This window comes from Lepisma saccharinum, chromosome 18 (genome assembly GCF_977018435.1).
Source record: "Lepisma saccharinum chromosome 18, izLepSacc3.1, whole genome shotgun sequence".
Classification (NCBI taxonomy): Eukaryota; Metazoa; Arthropoda; class Insecta; order Zygentoma; family Lepismatidae; genus Lepisma; species Lepisma saccharinum.
Window position 1 is genome coordinate 34,033,260 of NC_139246.1, and position 21,635 is coordinate 34,054,894.

The 21,635-nt window shown below is 37.3% G+C and overlaps 1 protein-coding gene across 6 annotated transcripts in view; it reads left to right on the top strand.

The window, feature by feature from the left end:
* The window catches only part of LOC146002504 (uncharacterized), a 54,857-nt gene extending 38,988 nt beyond the window's left edge, over positions 1-15,869 (top strand). For all 6 annotated transcript variants that reach the window (XM_083140397.1, XM_083140400.1, XM_083140398.1 and 3 more), the window contains exon 3: positions 819-15,869. In XM_083140397.1, the coding sequence (XP_082996523.1) occupies positions 819-15,371 (14,553 nt within the window). In that variant the 3' untranslated portion in view covers positions 15,372-15,869. The remainder of the gene's footprint in view (positions 1-818) is intronic.
* The last annotated feature ends 5,766 nt before the right edge of the window (positions 15,870-21,635 follow it).

Consider the following 21,635-nt stretch of genomic DNA (forward strand, 5'->3'; position numbering starts at 1 on the left):
TCTTGATTGTTGGTACATCATAAAAGTAGGAACCTTTCAGTGCAGAGTTTGGTTTACGAAATAAAACATCATCACACGGAGCCAGATCCGGTGAGTAGGCTAGGTATGAAAACACACAGAGTCGATTTAGGGCCAAAACGTTCTTCGCTATCACAGTCTTGTGACTTGTGGCACTGTCATGAAGCACACGCCAGCTGCAATCATCCCGACACTCGGGCCTCACAGTGTTAGTCCTTGCACCAAACGTTTCAGAACCTCAAGATAAAATCCAGCAGTATCAGTCCGTCTGAAATTTCAGTCTTCAATAGTGATTTTCCTCACTTTCGCAACCAATTTTGATGTTCTCACCGTCCCTGCTAAACCTGGATGCTCGTCGTGTTCAATTGGCTCCCGTCCTTTACTGAAACGCCTGAGCCATTCAAATACACGCGTACAGGATAAACAATTGTCCCTATAGACTTGCCACAACATATGAAACGTTTCCGCAGCAGTTTTACCCAAGAGCGCACAAAACGTCATGTTTGCTTTTCGTTGCATGTTGAAATCACGACGCACTTTCACGACACATGCCCACATTCAACAACGTCACAAGCGGCAATGTCGCTCAAGGTGAACGAGCTCTGCGTCGATTGTTCGTGAGATACCCGTTACTTGTTCGCATCAGAGAAAGCTTGCACAGTGGCGCCACCTATCGAGAAAAAAATCAGTCTCGATTTCAAATTGCCGCACTCTGTATAATACATTATTTGTAAGTTCTTATTATCAATTTTCAGTTGAATATTTTACATTGCCTCTAATTTGTTTCGAAACTCTTACAGTGTTCTGATGGCTCGGTGAGATTCTTCAGTTTGCCTTTACCTGATGACGCTGCATCCAAGGAAGAAGTGGATGCATTTCTTGTAGGAGCATCGGTGCTGAGGAGTAACATCCTGGAGGCACTGACGTCACTTCTTCATAACCCAGAAGTGACACTACACGCCGAACAGCGAGCAGCAATCGAAGACATCCGCCATGGAATTTCAACACATGCCATCGACACCATAGACGTCATTGCAGACATCATGGCTCAACCCAGGAACAACAATCGGGAACAGTTTCTAGTACTTCTCAGAAGACTTCAGGAAACAGTCACTCCCAGGCATCTCTGCGCGATCGAAACTTTGAAGAGTGTTATAGAGTATGGTGATGTAGATGTGAACAAGGTGCTCCAAGGATCAAATGTTCTGACGAAGAAAATTTCTAAACTCAAATCTCAGTGGTTAGTATCAAAGAAGTTTTCTAGAATAAGTGATGGTTTGAAGCTTTCTCAACATGCGTGCAAGCGACAATCTGAATTTTACAACCATGTCTTCCAAGAAGTAAAGGAACATCGCTTAGAATTAAGTCCCAAGTTCCTTCTTGGCTTTTTCCCAAGCATCAGCTACCAGTACATGCCTCCGGATGTATGGCAGACGCATAAGTTTCTGACAGACACCTTCTCAATGAACCAGACTGTGGTGGGTAATATTTTAAAACAGGTCGATTTAAATAAGTATGACAATTTGTTTTCGCTACTTCAGGCCACTTACAGGATTATAGTTAAGAAACAGAGATTCTTAAACCCAAATCTAGCTGTAGGTGTTGATCAGATTTCACCATATATAATACCCAATGGGCCCAGTATTAGTGGCTCAACTCCTGCTTATATCTCACAGTTCACGAATAAGGAAGAATGGGTTAAAGAGCTGTTTCATGGTTGTCTCAAACCCTCTTTTCCAAAGGACATTGTAGAAGCATGCAGTAAAGTACAGGAAGAAATTATTAACAGAAAGTTAGGATTGACTGAAGAAGAGTTGAGTGTTATGTTTACAGAAAATGGGAACAAATATAGTGTCCTCATTTCTATGCTACGCAAAATCAGTGTAAATCTGTCGCAGTCTGACGGATTCATGTCTTACATTAATGCTTTGCTAGAGTATCTAAAGATGAAACTCAGTATTGATAATGGTGTCGTGTACGCCCCAAAAACTGCCGGTGAGATTGCTGGTCTGCTGAACTCCTTTGAGACGGCCAATCTGCCCAAGAACACATCTGAGGCAATGGAGGAAGTGAGAAGCATTCTGATAAGGACTATTGCAAATTGGGAAATTATCTTGGAAAAATTTCCTTTCCACTTGTACTCCACACCGAGATCTTTAATTGTGCATATCCTAACCTGGGCACTTAAGCAGAAACAGACTCCGTTCGCAAATCATGAGATTTGCTACATTAGTCAGTTTCTTGATAGCTTCATAATTAAAGGCAACAAAGTTGTCCTGAAGAGTAATTCGCGGAGGTCAGCATTGAAAATGTTCCCCAATGGTCCCTCAACGTGCATTGAAAAATGTCTTGATGGGGTTCAAGGAAGCCATGCTTCTACGAAGAACAACAAGCATTCCAAACCGAACTTCGATGACCAAACAATGGCTCTGGCGGTGGACACAGAAACTCTCCTATCAACTTTACGTCGGGATACACCGCCGAAATACATAAATAATCTGAGAGAGTTTCTCTCAAGCACAAGGGCGGCTCAGATGCTGAAAGACTTCAATTACAATATCTACAAAACCCGCGGAAAGCTTTTCAAAGATCTACTTCTATTTCTGCGCATGTTGAGAACTGCGGATCAAGGGCTGATAGCAACGATAGACAACACACTAAAGTATGTACAAGTCACTGGCCCAGGAGGAAAGGGATTCAACATTACTGAAGTTCACACAGGTCCTAGTATAAACCATAGCATGCATGCAACATGCGCTGGTATTAACGTAGAAAATCTTCCAGAACAAGACAAGACAGTCCTTGAAAAAGTTCTGAAGTACTTTAGAGCCCTTTCCGCTAAACCGATAGATAACCTAGTTAATTCTACCAAACGTGGAAGATCTGGTTTATTGGACATACCTGGGCAACTTTTGGGATCACTCGTCGGAAAGAAGCCTAATAACAAACCGAAGAAAGTCCAGACAGAACCACCACCAGTAAAACTAAAACAAAATCCATTAGTAAGCAACAAGCTACCAGGAACATACAGACCAAACATAACGTCTTGTGAAACTTATATATCCATTACTTGGGATATATCAGGTGTCAAATTGGATCCACTCAGCATTCTCGAAGCACTACCAGCGTCATCACTTCCAGAAAAGTACCACAGAATTCTTAAGACGATACGAACATGGTTTATGAGTGGTGATATAGATTTCCCCAAATACCTTTCTGGTTTGGACTTCACTAAATTCAAAACCAAAGGCGCTATCCTCTCAGCCATATTCCTAACGCTCTCCAGGAATGAAAACATAGACATCGAATTCCAACAAATGCTAATTGAGTTATCCCCTTACATCACAGGAACGGATAAGAACAACCCAATTTTCGAAATTCCTAAATTGAACCAGACATCTGAGAAGATCAAACCAGAGAAGCCAATGCAAATATTTGATATACTATCCATCATACAGGAGTTTACACAAACGTTACTGATGACAAAAGATGAACCATTGAAAGTAGACATTTTGAACAAATGGCTTCTTGCAAATGTATTAAAATTGCCCGAATATATAAAAGATATTAATAGAGAGACTTATCAAACTAAATATGAACTTGTGTCTGCAATACTCCAGAAACTACTAACAACCAAAAACATTGAATCTGATATAAAAGATATAATAAGACAAATATTATTAAAACTTACAGCAGGTGAAGAGAAAACGAAACCGAAGGAAGTACCGGAGACAGAGGTAGGTGTTGAAAAATGGACTAGTCCTTCTTCATGGAATCTTCCAGACAATAAAATAGAATTTTTTATTGACGAAATGTCAAAATTAGATCTACCAAAGTATATCACAGACAGATTTGGAATTTTAAAGATGTGGATTACAAATAATCCTTTCTACGTTGAGAATTACTTGCCAAAAAATATTGTAGAAAATCAGATACCGAGAGAGTATATTTTAAATATTCTTGCTAGCTTATCAAATTTGAACGAAATTGATTCCAATATTAGAGATATAATGTACAACATAGTAAGCCACATGAAAAATAAAGGTCAAGTTGAAGTTCTTACTACATCGAAACCTTTATATCAAGCAACGACAAAGGCAAATTTTGGTAATGCAGTGGATGCATTATATTTATCACGTATACTTTCAGAGCTTCGAAAACAATCACCATCACAAAACGTAAAGACCAGAATTGATGTGCTACAGAACTGGGTAACGATAACCAAGACAAATATCCTACAGAGTTGCCTTGAAGGTATATACGTCAATAAATACAGTACGAGAAATGATCTGCTGCAAGCAATCTTCAAAACTCTATCGGAGAACAAGAAAATACAACGAGACATTCGACAAATTGCGACCTTCTTATTGCAATATGTAACTAACAAGGAAGAAAATGAACAGACAGCAACTCCCACACCAGAAATGACAACGGTTTATGCAATATGGAAGTCATCTCAAAGACCTTCCAATCTTGATATTATAAATATAATACCGATACAGAAACTAACAGCAATAGACCAAAAGGGTGTTCATGAGCTTCAGAAATGGCTTGATAAAGAACCACTTGCACTAAAACAAGCCCTCGGTGGCATAGAGATGAATAATTATGAGAACAAATCTGAATTTCTTATCGACGTCTTCAAATATCTGTTAAAAAGCAAAAACGTCCAGCGGCGTATCAAAAGCATTATGAAAAATTTGATTCCATACATAAAGACAGGTACTGTAGAACCAGTAACAAGCACACCATTAATGCAATCTACAATCGATTATGATGGTACAATAGATCGTCCAGATTCACAAACTAAAGTATTAAACATTATGGAAACTTTCCCAAGACATATTCTACCTAAGAACGAGCAATACAAATTTGATTACTTAATAAAGTGGTTAAAGGGGAGAAAAAATAAAGATATTCTTCAGTACCTAGGAAACATGGATTTGGATAAGTTGGAAACCAAAAAAGAAATGTTCCTTACACTATTTGACCGACTATCAGCGCATAAGAAGGCAAACAAAAAAGTGAAAGAAATTCTTAACACTCTCATAAAGAATATTATGAACCAAGAAGCAGGATTAGGCACATCGAATCCACCCACTTTGAGACCCAGTGAAAAATACGAGTATAGTCAAGGAAAAACAACCAAAGCACCATTGTATATGCAAATCTTGGGAGAAATTCCAAAAATTAAATTGCCGAAGAAAGATCATATTAAACTTTTGAAGTTGCAGAAATGGTTGGAAAAAAATCCTGTTGAGCTTCAAAAAAATATTAACAATATTGATAGATCAAAATATAAAACCAAAGATGAATTTCTCACAAATCTATTCGAGCAATTATCCAACAGTCGAAATGTAGATAAGGAAATAAGAGAAATTCTGAAGTCTTTGATTCCATATGTGAAATATGAAAATACATTTTCAAGCACTCCTCCATTTAAGCCTATTGAAACCACCAGCATAGCTATGAGCGTTCCAGACTTAAAGTTCAATATATTGAAAGTTATCAATGCAATTCCAAAAGCTTCTCTTGCACCAGACGAGAAGCGTAAGTTGCAAATACTTATAAACTGGTTCCGAAAGAATGACAAACTCATTGATCAGGCGATGACACAAATTGATCCCAGCAGTTATAAAACAAAAGGCGAACTCATCAAAGCTGTGTTGTACGAATTATCTGTAAACTACAAGGTAGATAAGAAAGTGAGGGATGCACTATCGTCTACGATGCATCACATAGAGAAGAGAATTGATTTCGAAGCTACTGACGAGGAGAATTTCACTTTCGCTTTCACAACAGAAAAGATTGATATCCTTGAGTCAGTGGTTGTTCCACAAATCAACTGGACAATAAATGCATTCAAACTTCCACCACGAGATCAGAGGAAGTTAGACTCTATAATCAAATGGCTGCAAAGCAATCCGATTTATATACAGCAATATTTAAGTGGACTAGATGGAGGCATTAATATAACACAACCGATATCCATTATAGACTTCCTGGAAACGTTATCTACAAATAACCAAGTTGATTTCAATATTAGGAAAATTATCAACTCTTTGATGCCACAAATGAAACCTAGTGTCTCTAAAATTGTGACCTCTCAACCTAGAAATATAACAAAAGAAGAATTGCAAATTCCAGATGAACCTATAAACCCTCTTATAATAGGAAAACTCCCAGTCGTGAATCTCCCTAAAGAGATGCACATAAAGATGAACACGTTACAGCAATGGCTACAGAACAACCCTGCTGAAATTCAACAAGTTCTGAAGATCGTTAATCCATCGAAATATGTTACTGATATTGAATTTCTAACAGATCTGTTACACGAATTGACTAAGAAAGATAATATTGACCCTTACATCAGAGAGATAGTAAAGAATGTGATCCCTTATATTGGGGAAGAACACACCTTACCTAAGCCTATAGAAATGGAACCTTGGGAACAGCCTATCAAAAATATAAAGGATAATCCCGCATCATCATTTTTCAAACAAACACTTCTGGAAGAAATTGAAAGATTAAAATTAACCAATAATAAAGAAGATAGGCTTGTTCTAACAAAGTGGATCAATTCTTTGGACCTTAATACCGTTAAAGAATATTTGAGTAAACTTGACAAGACAGAATACAAGAACAAAGGAGAATTCCTCGTAGATGTATTCAAATTAGTATTGGAAAATGACAAACTTGACAAGAATATTAAAAACATATTAGCACCGTTGGTTGGAAGCATCCCTATTCAACTACAGGAGCAGAAACAAACGATATCTTCGCACGTAATTCCACAATTTGAAAATGGCACAGTGACCTTGCAAGAAATGCCAACAGTGCCTCTCAATTTAAGCATATTTAACTCGGTTTACAGATTACAGCTACCAAAGCTACAATCTGTAAATATAGTAAAGTTACAGAAATGGCTAGATAACAACCAGCTAGAAATTCAGAGTTCCGTAAAAGATATTAGAGAAAACGCAACGCCACATGAAATTTTCAAGCAAGTGTTTCAAAAACTGGATATCAACAAAGTATTAGATCCAGATGTAAGAGATATGCTGCAAACATTAACTCTATCGCTGAACAGCGGGTATGGAGGTGATACGTATACAGAATATCCTGTAGTACATTCCACTACAGTTAAAGATTCCATTATGAAGTATCCGGACACTAAGACGGAATTCAAACTACCAAATATATTTTTCAAACCTAGTGAGAAATATATTCCTTTGCCAGAAATAAAATTCGGAAGGGACATTTTCAATATAAGGCTGCCTAAAATAGAACATATTAAATTTGCGAAGTTGCAGCAATGGTTGGAAAATAATCCTGGTGAGATGCAGAAATATCTAAACACTATCGGCACGACAAAATACAAATCGAAACATGACATTCTGTCAAATCTTTTCGATCAATTATCAAACAGTCCAAAAGCAGATAAAGATATCAGAGAAATAGCAGCATCATTAATTACGTATTTGAAAAACGATTCACGTATAGATATCGTAACAGAAGATATTGATAATTTCATTTTTACTACTGAAAAGATTGATATCGTTGAACCAGTGATTGTTCCACAAGTTCCCTGGACAATAAATGGATTCCCCAAGGTCGAACTTGCAGCAAAAGATCAGATAAAGTTAGATTCCATAATGAAATGGCTGCAAAGCAATCCGGCTTATATTCAACAATATTTTGGTCAAGGAAGTGAAACACATAATGGAACACAAAGATTATCATTTATTGAAATACTGGAAAATTTATCTAGAAATAACCAAGTTGATCTCAATATTAGGGAAATCAGCAAGTCGTTGCTGGCAGAAATGAAGCCCGATATGTCTGGATTTGAAGTCCCTCTTGCTGAAAATTTGACGAGAGAACAGTGGCATTTGCCAGTAGAATCTACACAACCTGTAATAATAGGGAAAATTCCCATATTGAATCTTCCTAAGGAGATGGAAATGCAAATGAACACATTCCAGCAATGGTTACAGAATAATCCTGATGAAATTCAGGAAGTTATGAAGAAGGTTAATCCAGACAAATTTGCAACCAATACAGATTTCATAAAAACTATCTTCCAGGAATTAACAAAGAGTAGCAAAATTGACTATAACATAAGAAAAATTATACAACGTTTGACTCCTTATATTAAGGAAATACCTAAATCTGAAGATACAATAGGTTGGATGACACCAAGCCAAAATATAAAAGATAACACGGGAATATCACTTTTCAAAGAAACAATAATGGAAGAAATTAGAAAACTGGACCTGCCAATGAATGGAGAGAAAAAAATTGTTGATCTGACAAATTGGTTTAATTTATTGAACCAAAATGATTTAGGAGAGTACCTGCAGAAACTTGATAAGACAGAATTCAGAAGCAAACGTGAATTACTTCAAGCCATATTAAAATTAATGTTGCAAAATCCTGAACTAGACAATAATATAAGAGACATTATTGCATCCACGATTGAATATATCTCAACACAGCAAGTAGAACCAAAAAGAACAACTAATACGTACATTATTTCGTTGTTACAAAAGGGTAGCCATCCCTCACAAGCAATGCCAACTGTGTTTCTTAATTTGAGTGTACTTGACTCAATATACAAATTAGAGCTACCAGAGCAAGAAGCTATGCAAGTTCAAAAGTTACAGAAATGGTTAGACAACAACCAAGAAGAAATACACAGGTACATTTCAGCAATAGATAAAAGTAAATTCAATTCACCAATTGAACTCTTGTCTTACGTCCTTGAAAAGCTTTCCATCAACAAGGAATTAAATACTGATGTTAGAGGATTGTTGAAAACGCTGATTCTATCGTTGAGCGGAGGTCATCTTAGTCCGAAAACAAGTTACACTGAGCAACATGTACAAATAGTAAACACGACGAAAATCAATTTATCTATCAATTTACAGTTACCCAAGAAAGAACAAGCACAATTTCAAGCTTTACAAAAGTGGATGCAAACTAACCCTATAGAACTTCAGCAATATATGAGTAATTTAGATACAAATAAATTTAAAACGCAGACTGAATTTCTTACTGATTTCTTCAACTACTTCTTGAACAACAAAAATATTGATAGTAACATCAAAAACATAATAATTGCCCTGACCCCATATATAAACAGTACTGAAAGAGAACATGATAATTTAAACGTTACAAGCAACACAACAGTTACTACCTTGCAAAGTAAATCTGCATATATATTAAGCGTTTTGAAATCACTCCAAACTTTATCGCTCCCAGAAAACATGTTGAACACTGTCCGTACACTGATAAACTTGTTCACAGAAAATAGAGATTTGTTTGATCAGTATCTTGTAGACTTTGATATGAGTAGATATAGAACAGGAAGTGAATTCTTAAATGCTATTTCCAACGAAATGTCATTATGGACTGGCATAGACGGAAATATCAAAAACTTGTTTGCATCACTTACAGATTATATTACAAACAGGGAAACAGGATATACGCCTGTAAATACAACAACGATAACCCTGATACAAAATAATACACAATATGAATCATGGAAAATACCTACAACAGTAGTGAATATGAGCATATTTAGTGAAATTCCTAAATGGAAATTACCAAAGCAGTATGAAACCAGATATAATATTTTGCAAAAATGGATAGAGGCGAATCCAGTAGAGCTCCAACAATACTTCACTCATCTAGATCCTGGTAAATATCAATCCAACGCTGAAATTGTTTCCGATCTTTACAAATACCTATCTCAGAATGAGAAGGTTGACAAAAATATAAGAGATATAATCATTTCCTTGAGTCCATACATTCAAGAAAGCAACACTGAAAGTCTCGCACCAAACATCGAATTCACAAACGTTCCAAAAATGTCGTCCTATGTATTTAATATTTTGGAAGCTTTTCCAAAAGAGTCACTATCAATAAATGAACAACGTAAATATAATATTATTCTAAACTGGGTAAAAAGTAATCCCAACACAATTGATAAATACCTCGCAAATATTGATTTAAGTAAATACAAAACCCAGGACGAGATCCTGTCTGCTATGTTAAGTGAGTTATCTTCAAACAATGAAATTGATTACAATATTAGAGAAATATTCAATAATTTTAGTCTTTACATTCCCAGCAAGACAATAGACACTCGGCCACTTGAATTGCCGTCAAAGCTTCAATCAACATTGCTAACAATGAGCAGTTTGGAATTGCTGTCAAAGTTGCCAGAGAACGATAAGATGAAATTCGATATTTTACTTAAATGGATGGAAAATAATCCGACTGCACTTCAAGAGTATCTTAGCAACATTGACAAATCCAAGTTTAGAACAAATAATGAAATTCTTATTGATTTTTTCAAACACATATCAATAAATAAGCTAGCAGACAAGAATGTTAGGGATATAGCCATATCTCTGGCCCCGTATCTGGAAACAGACACCGAAGTGGAAATCACAACTGCCGGAATCCTAGAACTGAAGGTTCCAAGTACAGAAGCGTATATACCAATACGTCAGCCTGTCGCGTCAGTTGATCTACAAAGCGTTTTAGGAACATTCAGTAAGTCGGATCTTCCAAGGGAAGAACAGGCAAAGTTTGATATCCTGGTTAAATGGTTCAAAACTAACAACCTCGATAAATATATTACAAACATAGACATGAACAAGTTTACAACAGAACGTGAGATGCTAATTCCAATGTTCAAAGAGTTGATATCACGTAACGACATTGAACCTAACATACGGCAGATACTTAGTTCATTGCTTGCCTACGTACCTGGAAGTGATATTACAATCAAACCCTCATGGACAATTTCAAACCAGCCTATGACTGTAAACATATTAGAAGCGATCCCAAAACAGGATCTACCCGTTCAGCATCAACTCAAACTTGACACTTTGCTCAAATGGATAAAAAGTAATCCATCAGTACTCCAGCAATTTATGATAAACACAGATACTTCGAAGTACCAAACAAATTCTGAATTTATATTAGACCTTTTCAAATATCTGCCAAATATGCAAAGCATAGATAATGATATTAAAAGTATAGTTCTTTCCTTAGAACCATACGTCAAGAGAGAAGATGCTAGCGTTCAAATTCCAAGTTCACCTCTACTGAAAGAAAATTCTACAATCATCGAACTGGATGGTGCCACATATACGCCTGGAATATCGTGGAAAGTATTAAACGTGTTGGAAAATTTTCCCACAGTATCACTACCAGTAAGTGAGCAGAATAAGATGGAGGCTATAATTAACTGGATTAAAGAAAATAGGAATATAGTTGATTATTACCTTGCAAGAATTGACAGCAGCAAATATAATAGTACTTGCAGTCTAATAATTGGTATATTAAGGGAACTGTCTTCTCACGATGATATCGACTATAACATTCGTGATATGTTATATTCTTTGGTCCACTCTATATATCTGAAGGATAAAGAAAAGGAACGTGATGAAACTATGGAAATGCCCAATCAACCCGACAAAATCAAGCCTTCAGGAGTCGTAGAAAGCTCAGAACCAGGAGGATCAATAAATCCTGTTCCACAAGAAGTAGCAGTAAACTTACCAGATCAGTACAATTTAAATGTCATTCCGCAACCAGAAAGTATACAGCTAGAATTACCACAATACCCACAATTGCAATTCAGACAACCTGAAACACCGCAGAATATATTCAGTGTGAACATGTTAAATCCAGCTACAGATTTACAGCCACACCTTCCAAATGAACCATTCGATATGAACGCTTTGCATCCATTCCCACAAGATCAAAATAAGCCGGAATCATTACAAACCTGGCCAGATATAACATTAGCACTACCAAATGGTGGACAAGGAAATGTGAACCATTCGCTAAATGTACCAATCCAGTCAAATCATGAGAGTAACTCAGAATCTAATTTTGAGATCAGCGAAAAAGAAAGGAAACTAGATATTCAAGGCATATTAGATAAACTTCCAAAATCATCACTGCCTCTTAATATAAAAGGTGGTTATGACGTATTACTTCAGTGGTTGATTAGGAATAAAGACACCGTTGACCAGTATATTAATACATTTGATATTGCAAAATATCCAACACAGGAGCAATTGCTTTCTGCTATCTTCGAAGAGTTATTAAGAAATAATGTAGTTGATGATAGCATTCGGGGTACAATGGACTTCCTCGTTAGTTATCTTCCTTCACCTGAAAGCAAATTTGAAATCAAGCAGGGAGATGGGAACCAGGTAAATTTGAGAAATATTTCGCAATTACCATTATCGTTTATAATTGATTTCGTACCTAGGTCAGTTTTAAAAGAGGAAGAAAATAGAAAATTAGATAAATTGTGGAAGTGGCTAGCAGATAATCGTTCTGTATACCAAAATATCCTCAGCCAAATTGATCAAACCAAATTTCAAACGAGCTCTGATTTCATGAAGAACTTTTTGTATTTAATGGCCTCCTCTGGGCAAGTAAATGATGAAATGAGAAATATTATATACAAGATAATATCTCATGTTAAGGACGAAGCAAATTTATCCGTAAAAGAGATAAACAAATTACCCAATCCTAATATCGCATCAGAAATTACCAGAATAACGCTCAATATGCAAGATCTATTTGCACCCCTTTGGAAAGTGTCTCTCCCAGCGTTAGGTAAAAATAAGATGGATATATTAATGAAATGGTTTGCTACAAATAGCGATCTTGTACTAAAGCATGTGCAAAATATTAACCTTGGTAAATATCAAACTAATAGCGACTTGCTCTTCGCTATATTGCAAAACCTGGTCAAGGATATTAATATTTCTGGCGATATAAGGGACTCCTTAGTCACATTATCAGCCGTAACTGCATCCGAAAAAGGTCGTAAAGATATGAATTCAATGTCTTTTGTACTACAAAATCAAAGAACAGGTTCTGGAAATATCATATTAATCGTTGACAAGCTTTTAGACGAACTCTCATTATATGAAGGAAGAAAGGAATATCGTGACATGATTCTAACTACTAAAGACTGGATTTTGCAAAATTCAGTCGAAGTTCAAGGATACCTTCAAGACATAGACATGTGGGAATATGAAACCGAACTGGAATTACTAACTGATATAGTGGAGAAACTGTCAACGAACAGTCAGATAAAATTTGATGTAAGGAAAATTATGCAGTCTCTTTCTGCATACCTTCGAACAGATAATGGAGTTAAACAAACGTTAAATAGACCGATCGTACGTAGTCAAGGACAAGAGACACAAACATCAGTGATTAATTTAACAGAAATTTTCGATTCATTTAATATAGAATCACTACCAAGAAATCTTCAAATTAAATTTGATCTGTTACTCAAGTGGCTTACAGAAAATTCAGCCATTCTGGATAAACACATGAAGAATTTGCAAATTGAAAAGTATGAAACCAAGGGCGATCTTCTTAATTCTGTTCTAAAATCATTGTCAGTTGATGGTCAAGTTGAGGACCCAATTCGTGATATACTAATATCGCTGTCACCTTATATGACTTATAATAATACCGTGTCAATCAATATGCCTGAGATGTTTGAAAACATTGGTACTTGGAATAACACAGGAATGATTCTTGATGTATTCCAAATTATTGACGCACTTCCAAAACATATGATGTCTAAGAAGGACCAGATGAAGTTTGATAAGCTGAATAATTGGTTCGTTAGTAATCCTCTATATATTCAACAGTACTTTCAGAATTTAGATTTCAATAAGTATCGTACAAAAGCTGATTTACTGTCTTTGATTTTCAAGGAACTTTCAGTAAATGACCAAGTTGATTTCGAGACAAGGGATATTTTGATAAATTTGCAGAAATACATACTGACCAAAGGAATTGAGGAGAAGCCAGTAAACATATACGAATTATTTATACACCCTAACTACACAGATTCTGACACAAATCCAAACGGCATACTGAGCCTCTTAGAAGCAATACCAAAAGCCTCTTTGTCTGGAGAGAATAAGAGGAATTTGGAAATATTACGAAAATGGTTCTCTGGAAACGTACAGAGATTTTACAAGTACTTTGATCAGGTGGACTTACACAAGAAGACCAAAGAAGAACTTCTACTGATTCTCTTCAGACAACTCTCAACAGACATTCAAACAGATGAAAAAATTAAGAAAATAATTCTGTCTCTGTCACCGTACGTTTCCTCAAGTGAAGAGGGAGCTGAGAAAATAACTGTACCAAGCTACCAGACAGACGAAACACCAACCGATAACAGTATAGCTGTAATGGCTACGGATCCCGAGTACAACATCAACTTGTCTGGAAAACCTGTGAATATCTTCAGCCTATTCCAAGCTTATCCTGTCCATTTGTTGAGCGAAGGAGATCGTAGGAGGCTCGACGTATTACTACTGTGGGTTCTGGACCATGCAAAAGATTTGGAATATTATCTCCGCAACCTCAAAACTGACAGGTATAAAACAAAGGAACATCTACTCTACGCTATTTTGAAGGAACTATCTAGAAACGCCGACGTAGATGGTTACATCGGGGAATTGGCACTATCACTCTGTAAGTTCATTGGCATGGATGCAGAACCCACTGTGGTGGACACAACCGATTCACATTTGAATCCAGTCCGCAAGTCTCCTAACTTGTGGAAGATTCCAGAAGTTGCGCGAAATGTCGTTATGAACTCTTTACCGGATCGGAGCAAGGAGAAGAAGAAAAAGGATACACAGATGACGTCAATGAACGACAATACTAATCTCTCCAGTGAACGTTTGGAGAGTGAGAACTCAGGTAACAACGGATCTAAAAAGCAGCCACTATCCTTCTTTCGCAAGAAGCCATCATATGACAACGATGACAAAACACTTGAGACTTCAGTAACCTTTCCAGAAACCTCTGCACAGGATCAGAAGGACACTGAACCAGCTGACAATTCCGGAATCAATATGAAACCTATGCGTCTTCCTAAGATATTTTCTAAGCAAGGAAAAAGTAACAATTCGGATACATGGACCATGTCAGGAGTGCCAGTAAATGTATTCAAGCTACTGGAAGATCTTAAGAATGTACTGTTGGATGAAAGCGACAGGAGTCAGATTCAGGACCTGATATGGTGGCTGCGAGACAACTCAGCTACCCTGCAACCTTTCCTTAAAGACGTTGACGCCAAGAAACCTAAAAGCAACAATGAGATTCTATATGCTGTAATGGATAAACTAATGAAGTATGAAGAAGCTGACGAAAGCATAAAGGAAATAATTGCCACCATAATGAAATCAATTCCAAACGAAGGTAAAGGAAGTACACCAAAAAAGAAGGGCCCACAAAGACCCAAAATGTTTCCTCAGAAAATGAGATTCCCTGGGTAACTTCATTTCTTACACTCCAGTAATTGCAAGTGAATGTTTACATTATCAAAGGTTAGGGTTAGGAATCTTCAAGCAGAATAGTAATCAAAAGAATTATATCGTGCAATTAAAAAATATTTCCAAATTATTTTCACATAATGTTTTATAATTAGCCACACTAGCTGTAAATTTAGTTAATAGAACGTAATGAACTAACCCATATTAAAGTCATACAAACACTAAATCTATGCTACTCTGGAGATTTACATAATATTGTCGTAATTAAATAGGAAATCTTTGTCTATTACTTGAGCATAAATAATATTAAAAACGCATTTGACAATTTGTTGCTGTACATAGTTTCATTGTATAATGTATATAAATTATAATAACACTACTATGACTTGAAGCAAAAGCTTCACCAACACCTATTTCCCAATATTTGTAAAAAGTGTATTCAGATCTGTGTATTATTACTGTATTGTCAAATATTAAAATGAATTTAACTACTGGAGCAGATGTACGTTTCTTATTTTTGATATAATTACACTTTATTTTATTTGCGACGCAGTTAAATTATTTAATATATGAACTTTCTGATGTTACTGGCTCTTGCCATTAAAACACGAATTGAGAGAGGAACGAATTATTAAGAAAGTGAATATTCTGTGTAATGGATTTCAATATTACCATACTAAACAAATTTTCAGTATTAACCCCTTGTTTAGAAAGCCAGATTTTCTATTTACCTTCAGATATGCTAATTTCTACTGTCGATGCTTTTCCTATACGACAATTATTATTCTTTGTTTCAGAGAAGTAAAAATATGTTTTATTGTAACTAATGTAGCGTTTGCTTTAAATCCGTTGTCCTATCACTCAGTTTGGAATATTGTTAAACATCAAAATATTAACGCAGAATATCATGGATACAATCTTTGGCGTATTTAAGGGGGGTTCAACTGGTCCAAACTTCCCCCCTTAGGTTCTGTAAAATTACCAGATTACCTGTTCTATCCGCTATGCGCCGAGACTTGTTCGTAAAGATTTCTTCAGACTTATTTTGTTCTCATTAATTACAAGCATATAGAACGGGATACGGATGGGAAAGAAATTGATTCCACACGCTAGATGGGACTGCAGAGCAAATTTATGCAATTTTATGATAGATTCGGAATTTCTCTGGAATATACTCAGAAAACTCCTGACATTTCACAAATTCTATAATGCCACATGTAATTTCTGCTCGCAGCAGCTGCTTGTGATCTTGTAGCGCGAATATTATAATTTCATTGTAAGTTCCCAACATGGTTTGTTACCATTCAAGTTTTAAGTATTCTTCAGGTTCTAATTTTTTGATAATTTCAAATCTCCCAACTGTTTGATAATCCCGATAAACCATTTTCCAAACTCTAGATCGGAATGGGAAACTTGCCCCTATTGGATATTGTAATTGCATCTGGGTTAGCTTCAGCTATTAGTATTTCTACTCTCTCTGGGTTGAGTGGGTGTGGATTTAGAAAAAAAATAGTTGGTGAAGAATATGATTGTGCTGATGTAATGGGTGGTAGAATTAAGGGGGTGAGATAGATAGATAATTTCAGAGAAGTGTCCGAATGCAATTTTTGCACATTGTTCAGCACATATTTTAACCCTGGCTTATGCCCATTTCTGTGTAATTTCTGCGATATTGAGAATACTAAATCAGTTATAATTTTTTCCCCTCGAGTCTTCTCAAAGGAGCAGCCCCCCGTGGTTAGCAAGCACATCGTGGGTCCCGGGTTTCAAACCAGGAATGAGCATGGGTGTTTGTGGGTGTCCATTCATTAATTTCATCATTTCATAATTCATCCCGATAATCGGAAATTAGCCAAAAGTGGCACAAAAGGCGAAGTAAAATAATGCAAATACATCAATCAGTCTTCTCAAAGTAATTTGGTTGTAAAAAATGCAGTGCAAGATAGCTAGGGAAGTACTGTAACGTTCTCAAGTTGTTTAACACTAGATGGGCAGAAAAGTATCAATACTCAGTAGGATGACTTGTGAAATCATAACACTAATAGTAGAAACTTTACTGTTTTCCATTCTTGGACCATTTTGTAGTAGAAATGAACCCAAGTTTCTCTGAACACAGTCAACACATTGAAAAATTGCAACAACTTATTCCAATATGAAATGCCTATTCCTCATTCATTGGAACAGTGTGTCAAAATGTTGGATGGCCTGTTTGATATTTTTTACAAATCTGAATGAAAAATGTGGCAAACAGTAATTGAAAAGACATGTCCAGGGTCTGCATTGTAGGCAGTAGAAAATTGTGACAAGCTCTTGTACTAAAAAATGCACAAATTATTGGTGATCTTGGTTTCACTGCCAGTTTCATTTTCAACACCCGACAGGATGTGTTTAACAATAAGGAGGTTGAAATAATGTCCTTGCAATTCAACGGGAGATCCTCGACTAATGGACCCTGCGCTGTTAAGTGTACATACATACGAATATTAAAATAACACCGAGGATGTTATTTTCAATTTTATAGCAAGGAGGAAAAGACTAATACTAACATTGTAATTCTTCTTTAAAGTGAAGCTGGGATTAGCTTTTCAAATGCATTTTCTGCTCATTTTATGTAGAAAAGTTAGAAGTTCGTAGATAGACTTAATTTTATAAATGTGTGAACTTTCATGTGGTGGCAGAGTGGATTTTGATAGCCAGATCATACCTAGGGACGCTATAAATCCCGAATTTTCAGGGATAATACTGGAATAGTATAATTTGTCCCGGTGTTCCGAATAGTTTCTTCGGGATGCACAAATGTCCTGGAATCGGGTGGGAAAGAAGAAATGAGTAAGGCTATACTATCCTGAACTTTTTTTATATTTAAATGCGTGGACGTAATTTTAAGATGCTCATTTTACAAAACAATCTAACTCTAAATTGAACCATACCCTCTCCATAATACAAGAGTTAACGAGATACAGACGGTACTGCAAACATCTTTGACTTCACGATGGCGCTGCCGTCTGTTAGCAGTGCTGAATTTCAGTTACGATTCTCTTCCGTTGTATAGTAACCTGTTTACTATAAAGAGTGTTTGGGTGCCTGTCTGTTCAGTCCGCAGTTTTCAAATAAAGTTCCCACTCGATGTTGGATGTAAATGAGGAATAAAATTGGTAAACGCTGTAAGTGCCACAATAATTCAAACACCGTTTTCCACGTTAAACTGTGAAATGTGCAATGCTTTATAATGTGGTAAACGTGAAATGTGGCTGGTATCACTCACGACCGGATCAAGAAAGTGTGGGGCGTTACCCCCATACCCCCTATACGCCTTCATGGCGTGGTGCTAAGCACAGGGGAACACTTTACCTTTTCCTTTTTATCCCTCTAAGTAGTTCAAAGGGCGTGTAAAGAAGTCTAGTGTGCACGTTCTTACGGGCTGTTGTGCGGAACGATGCGATTTCCCAATACTTTCGCTTTTGGCACTTATAACGTTTACCACTTTTAGTCCTCAAATGACAATTATGTTGTACATACATACAACTTTATCGGGTCCAGCCCCCCCCCCCTCCTCCCGCTCCCTAACAAGCTACCGCTCAGTAGTGTCCCGGATTTTTACTTATGAAATATACGATTCCTAATTGAACCAAGAGTTGAACCTCCCCCCATACGTGATCTATATATACGCCCATGGATACAACATCAACTGTATTTGGTCTCTGGACACTCTTCAATGAAAACAAATCATACAGGGTGTCTACAAATGATTGAAGCGGTTTCACTATGTTACTGTACGTGTATTATTGAACATATCGTGAAGTAAATTTACAGTTTTGTACAGAAACTCAACAAGTTTTGTGACACATTACAAGTGTTCGATATGCCCCCCCCCCTTTTAGTGATTCTGCAAACATAAACTTGATAATCAAGTTCTTCCCAAACGCGATGCAGCATGTCCCTATCAATTCGATCAAAAGCACTAATGATGCGAGCCCGCAGTTCTACTAGATCACAAGGTAATGGAGGCACAACCATTAAATCCTTCACATAACTCCCCACACGAGAAAGTCACACGGGGTTAAGTCAGGAGAGCGTGAGGCAATGACAGCAGTTGTTGATCATCATTTCCACAATTCGTGGACATCGTGATGGAACTGGCGCAGAGCACCATCCAACTGGTGGATAAAGTTCTCACTGTCTGTCTGCGGCATCATGAATCCGCTTGAATAGTTTCTAGACACCCTGTCTATCTCATGCTTTACAAAATATTACATCTCCTATTACAATAAAGTTTTCGTCACCAGCTTTACAACTTTATACAAAAGAGACACTTCATAGTCAAAAGAAAATTGATTTCAACATATTCAACTCTCCCCTGGTACCGTCACAACTGCGCTCAAGTTAAACCCCACAATCGCTCCGCTCCATCTCATCTGTACAAGAATGTGCATCTGTGAATCTAATCGTACTATATTTTAATGCAAAAGTTAACAGATAACACTTCCAACAGGATTATATGATATTCAATACTAAGCACTACTAACATGATCATATATATTTACCCAGGCTGGTACTCAGGATACTTGGGGGGGGGGTGAGGCAGATCCGACAATGGGGAACAAAGAGAAGATCCGAAATCCTATTGGATTAGGCTTCTTTACGTCGCTTTTCTGCCAATTTTGGCTCATCGCTATTGTGAAGTTGAGTGATGATGAAATTGATGAAGGAACACTCACAAACACCACCCATGCTCAGGCCTGGATTCGAATCCGGAACCCCTGGAGTCGTAGTGTGCCGTTAAAACCACTCAGCCACGGTGGTCGGCGAAACGCTATGGCCGTATTGCAACTACACTTACAATTGTTGAGTTACTGTTCTTTTATTGACTGATTTAGTGTTTAAGTCCACGTTATGCACAGTAAGTCTATTCGAGACTGGACCTACAGTTTAAAGTGGGATCCGATCCACTAGGTGCCTTCATCGGGTATCGAACCCGGGACCCCTTGGTTACAAGGCGACAACGCTACCACTGCGCCATCGGGGAGGCCTATGTGTTACTGTAGTATGGTCCAATGGAATAGAAAAAATTCAACTCACCGATAGATTCATTCCTCTGACCCGACAATCAACCACACAGTCGCTTGCAGACAAATGATGTCACACGCGTACAGCTTATTGTTTCCATTCAGTTCTCAGAAGTCTTGGAACTTTACTGTATTCCTTAAATTAACGATGTGGCCTCGCCGATGGCGTAGTGTACTTTACAAATAATTAATAGATTGTTACACAATGTAAACAAATATGTTTCCAGCAAGGCAGAAACAGCACTCGCATGTTCTTCGCTTGACCCTGGCAGAATCTGGACGAGGCTAGTGCGTCATATTTTGTTAATCGTCATTAATTGCATTTACCCACCCTGCTACTGTTCTGTAACGTAATGCTTGATTGATTAATTTAATTTATTTTACTTCGTTTTTCTGCCACTTTTGGCTAATCGCGACGATGAGGATGTGTGATGACAAGATGAAACTAATGGAGGGGCAACACCCATGAGCAGATCGGGATTAATCTGGCGTCGTAGCGCGGTGTGTCGTAAGGTAATCCAAAGTTCCCTCAAGCCTCCGAAAGTACTTGCAATGGCCGTGTAATCAACGTTTTGTTTCACTGTTTTTCTATCCGTGTGTTGTCCATTAATATCCATCCCTCGTAGTTTATGTATGTACTAGGTTTATGTACCTGCTGTAGGCTATATACAAGTCTACGACCAGTAAGTAAATAAGTTGGTACGAAATAAAACTATGTGAACAATGGACTTCAGTAATTTACGAGGGCCATTTTTCTTGTAGTGGCAACATGTATGAGAAAGCGACACCTCCCGTTCGTGCCAGTGTGCACAGAGACTGTCCTGTGGCCGAAATGATGCTCGGACGTCTGGAGAGAGTTTCACCCTCTGCGGTTCCTTCATCTTGGGAAACAAATCAAAGTCGCAGGGACTTAAGTCAGGAGAATAAGGTGGGTGCTCCAACACCTCCCAATCCCATTGTTGCAGTATGTTCTACACCACTTGTGCTGTATGATAGCTTGCGTTATCGTGGACATCTGTTGCCGTGCGAGGATGCCTGCAACCATGTTCTCTTGCGGCTGATTCACGTCCACTTTCAAATGCCTTGGTTCATTTGTCAACGGTACGATACGGTAAAGCGTGGACCCCACATGCCTCGCGTAAACCCTTGTGAATTTGCTGTGCATTCCTTCCACGTGCAACCTGAAATTTGATGAATATTC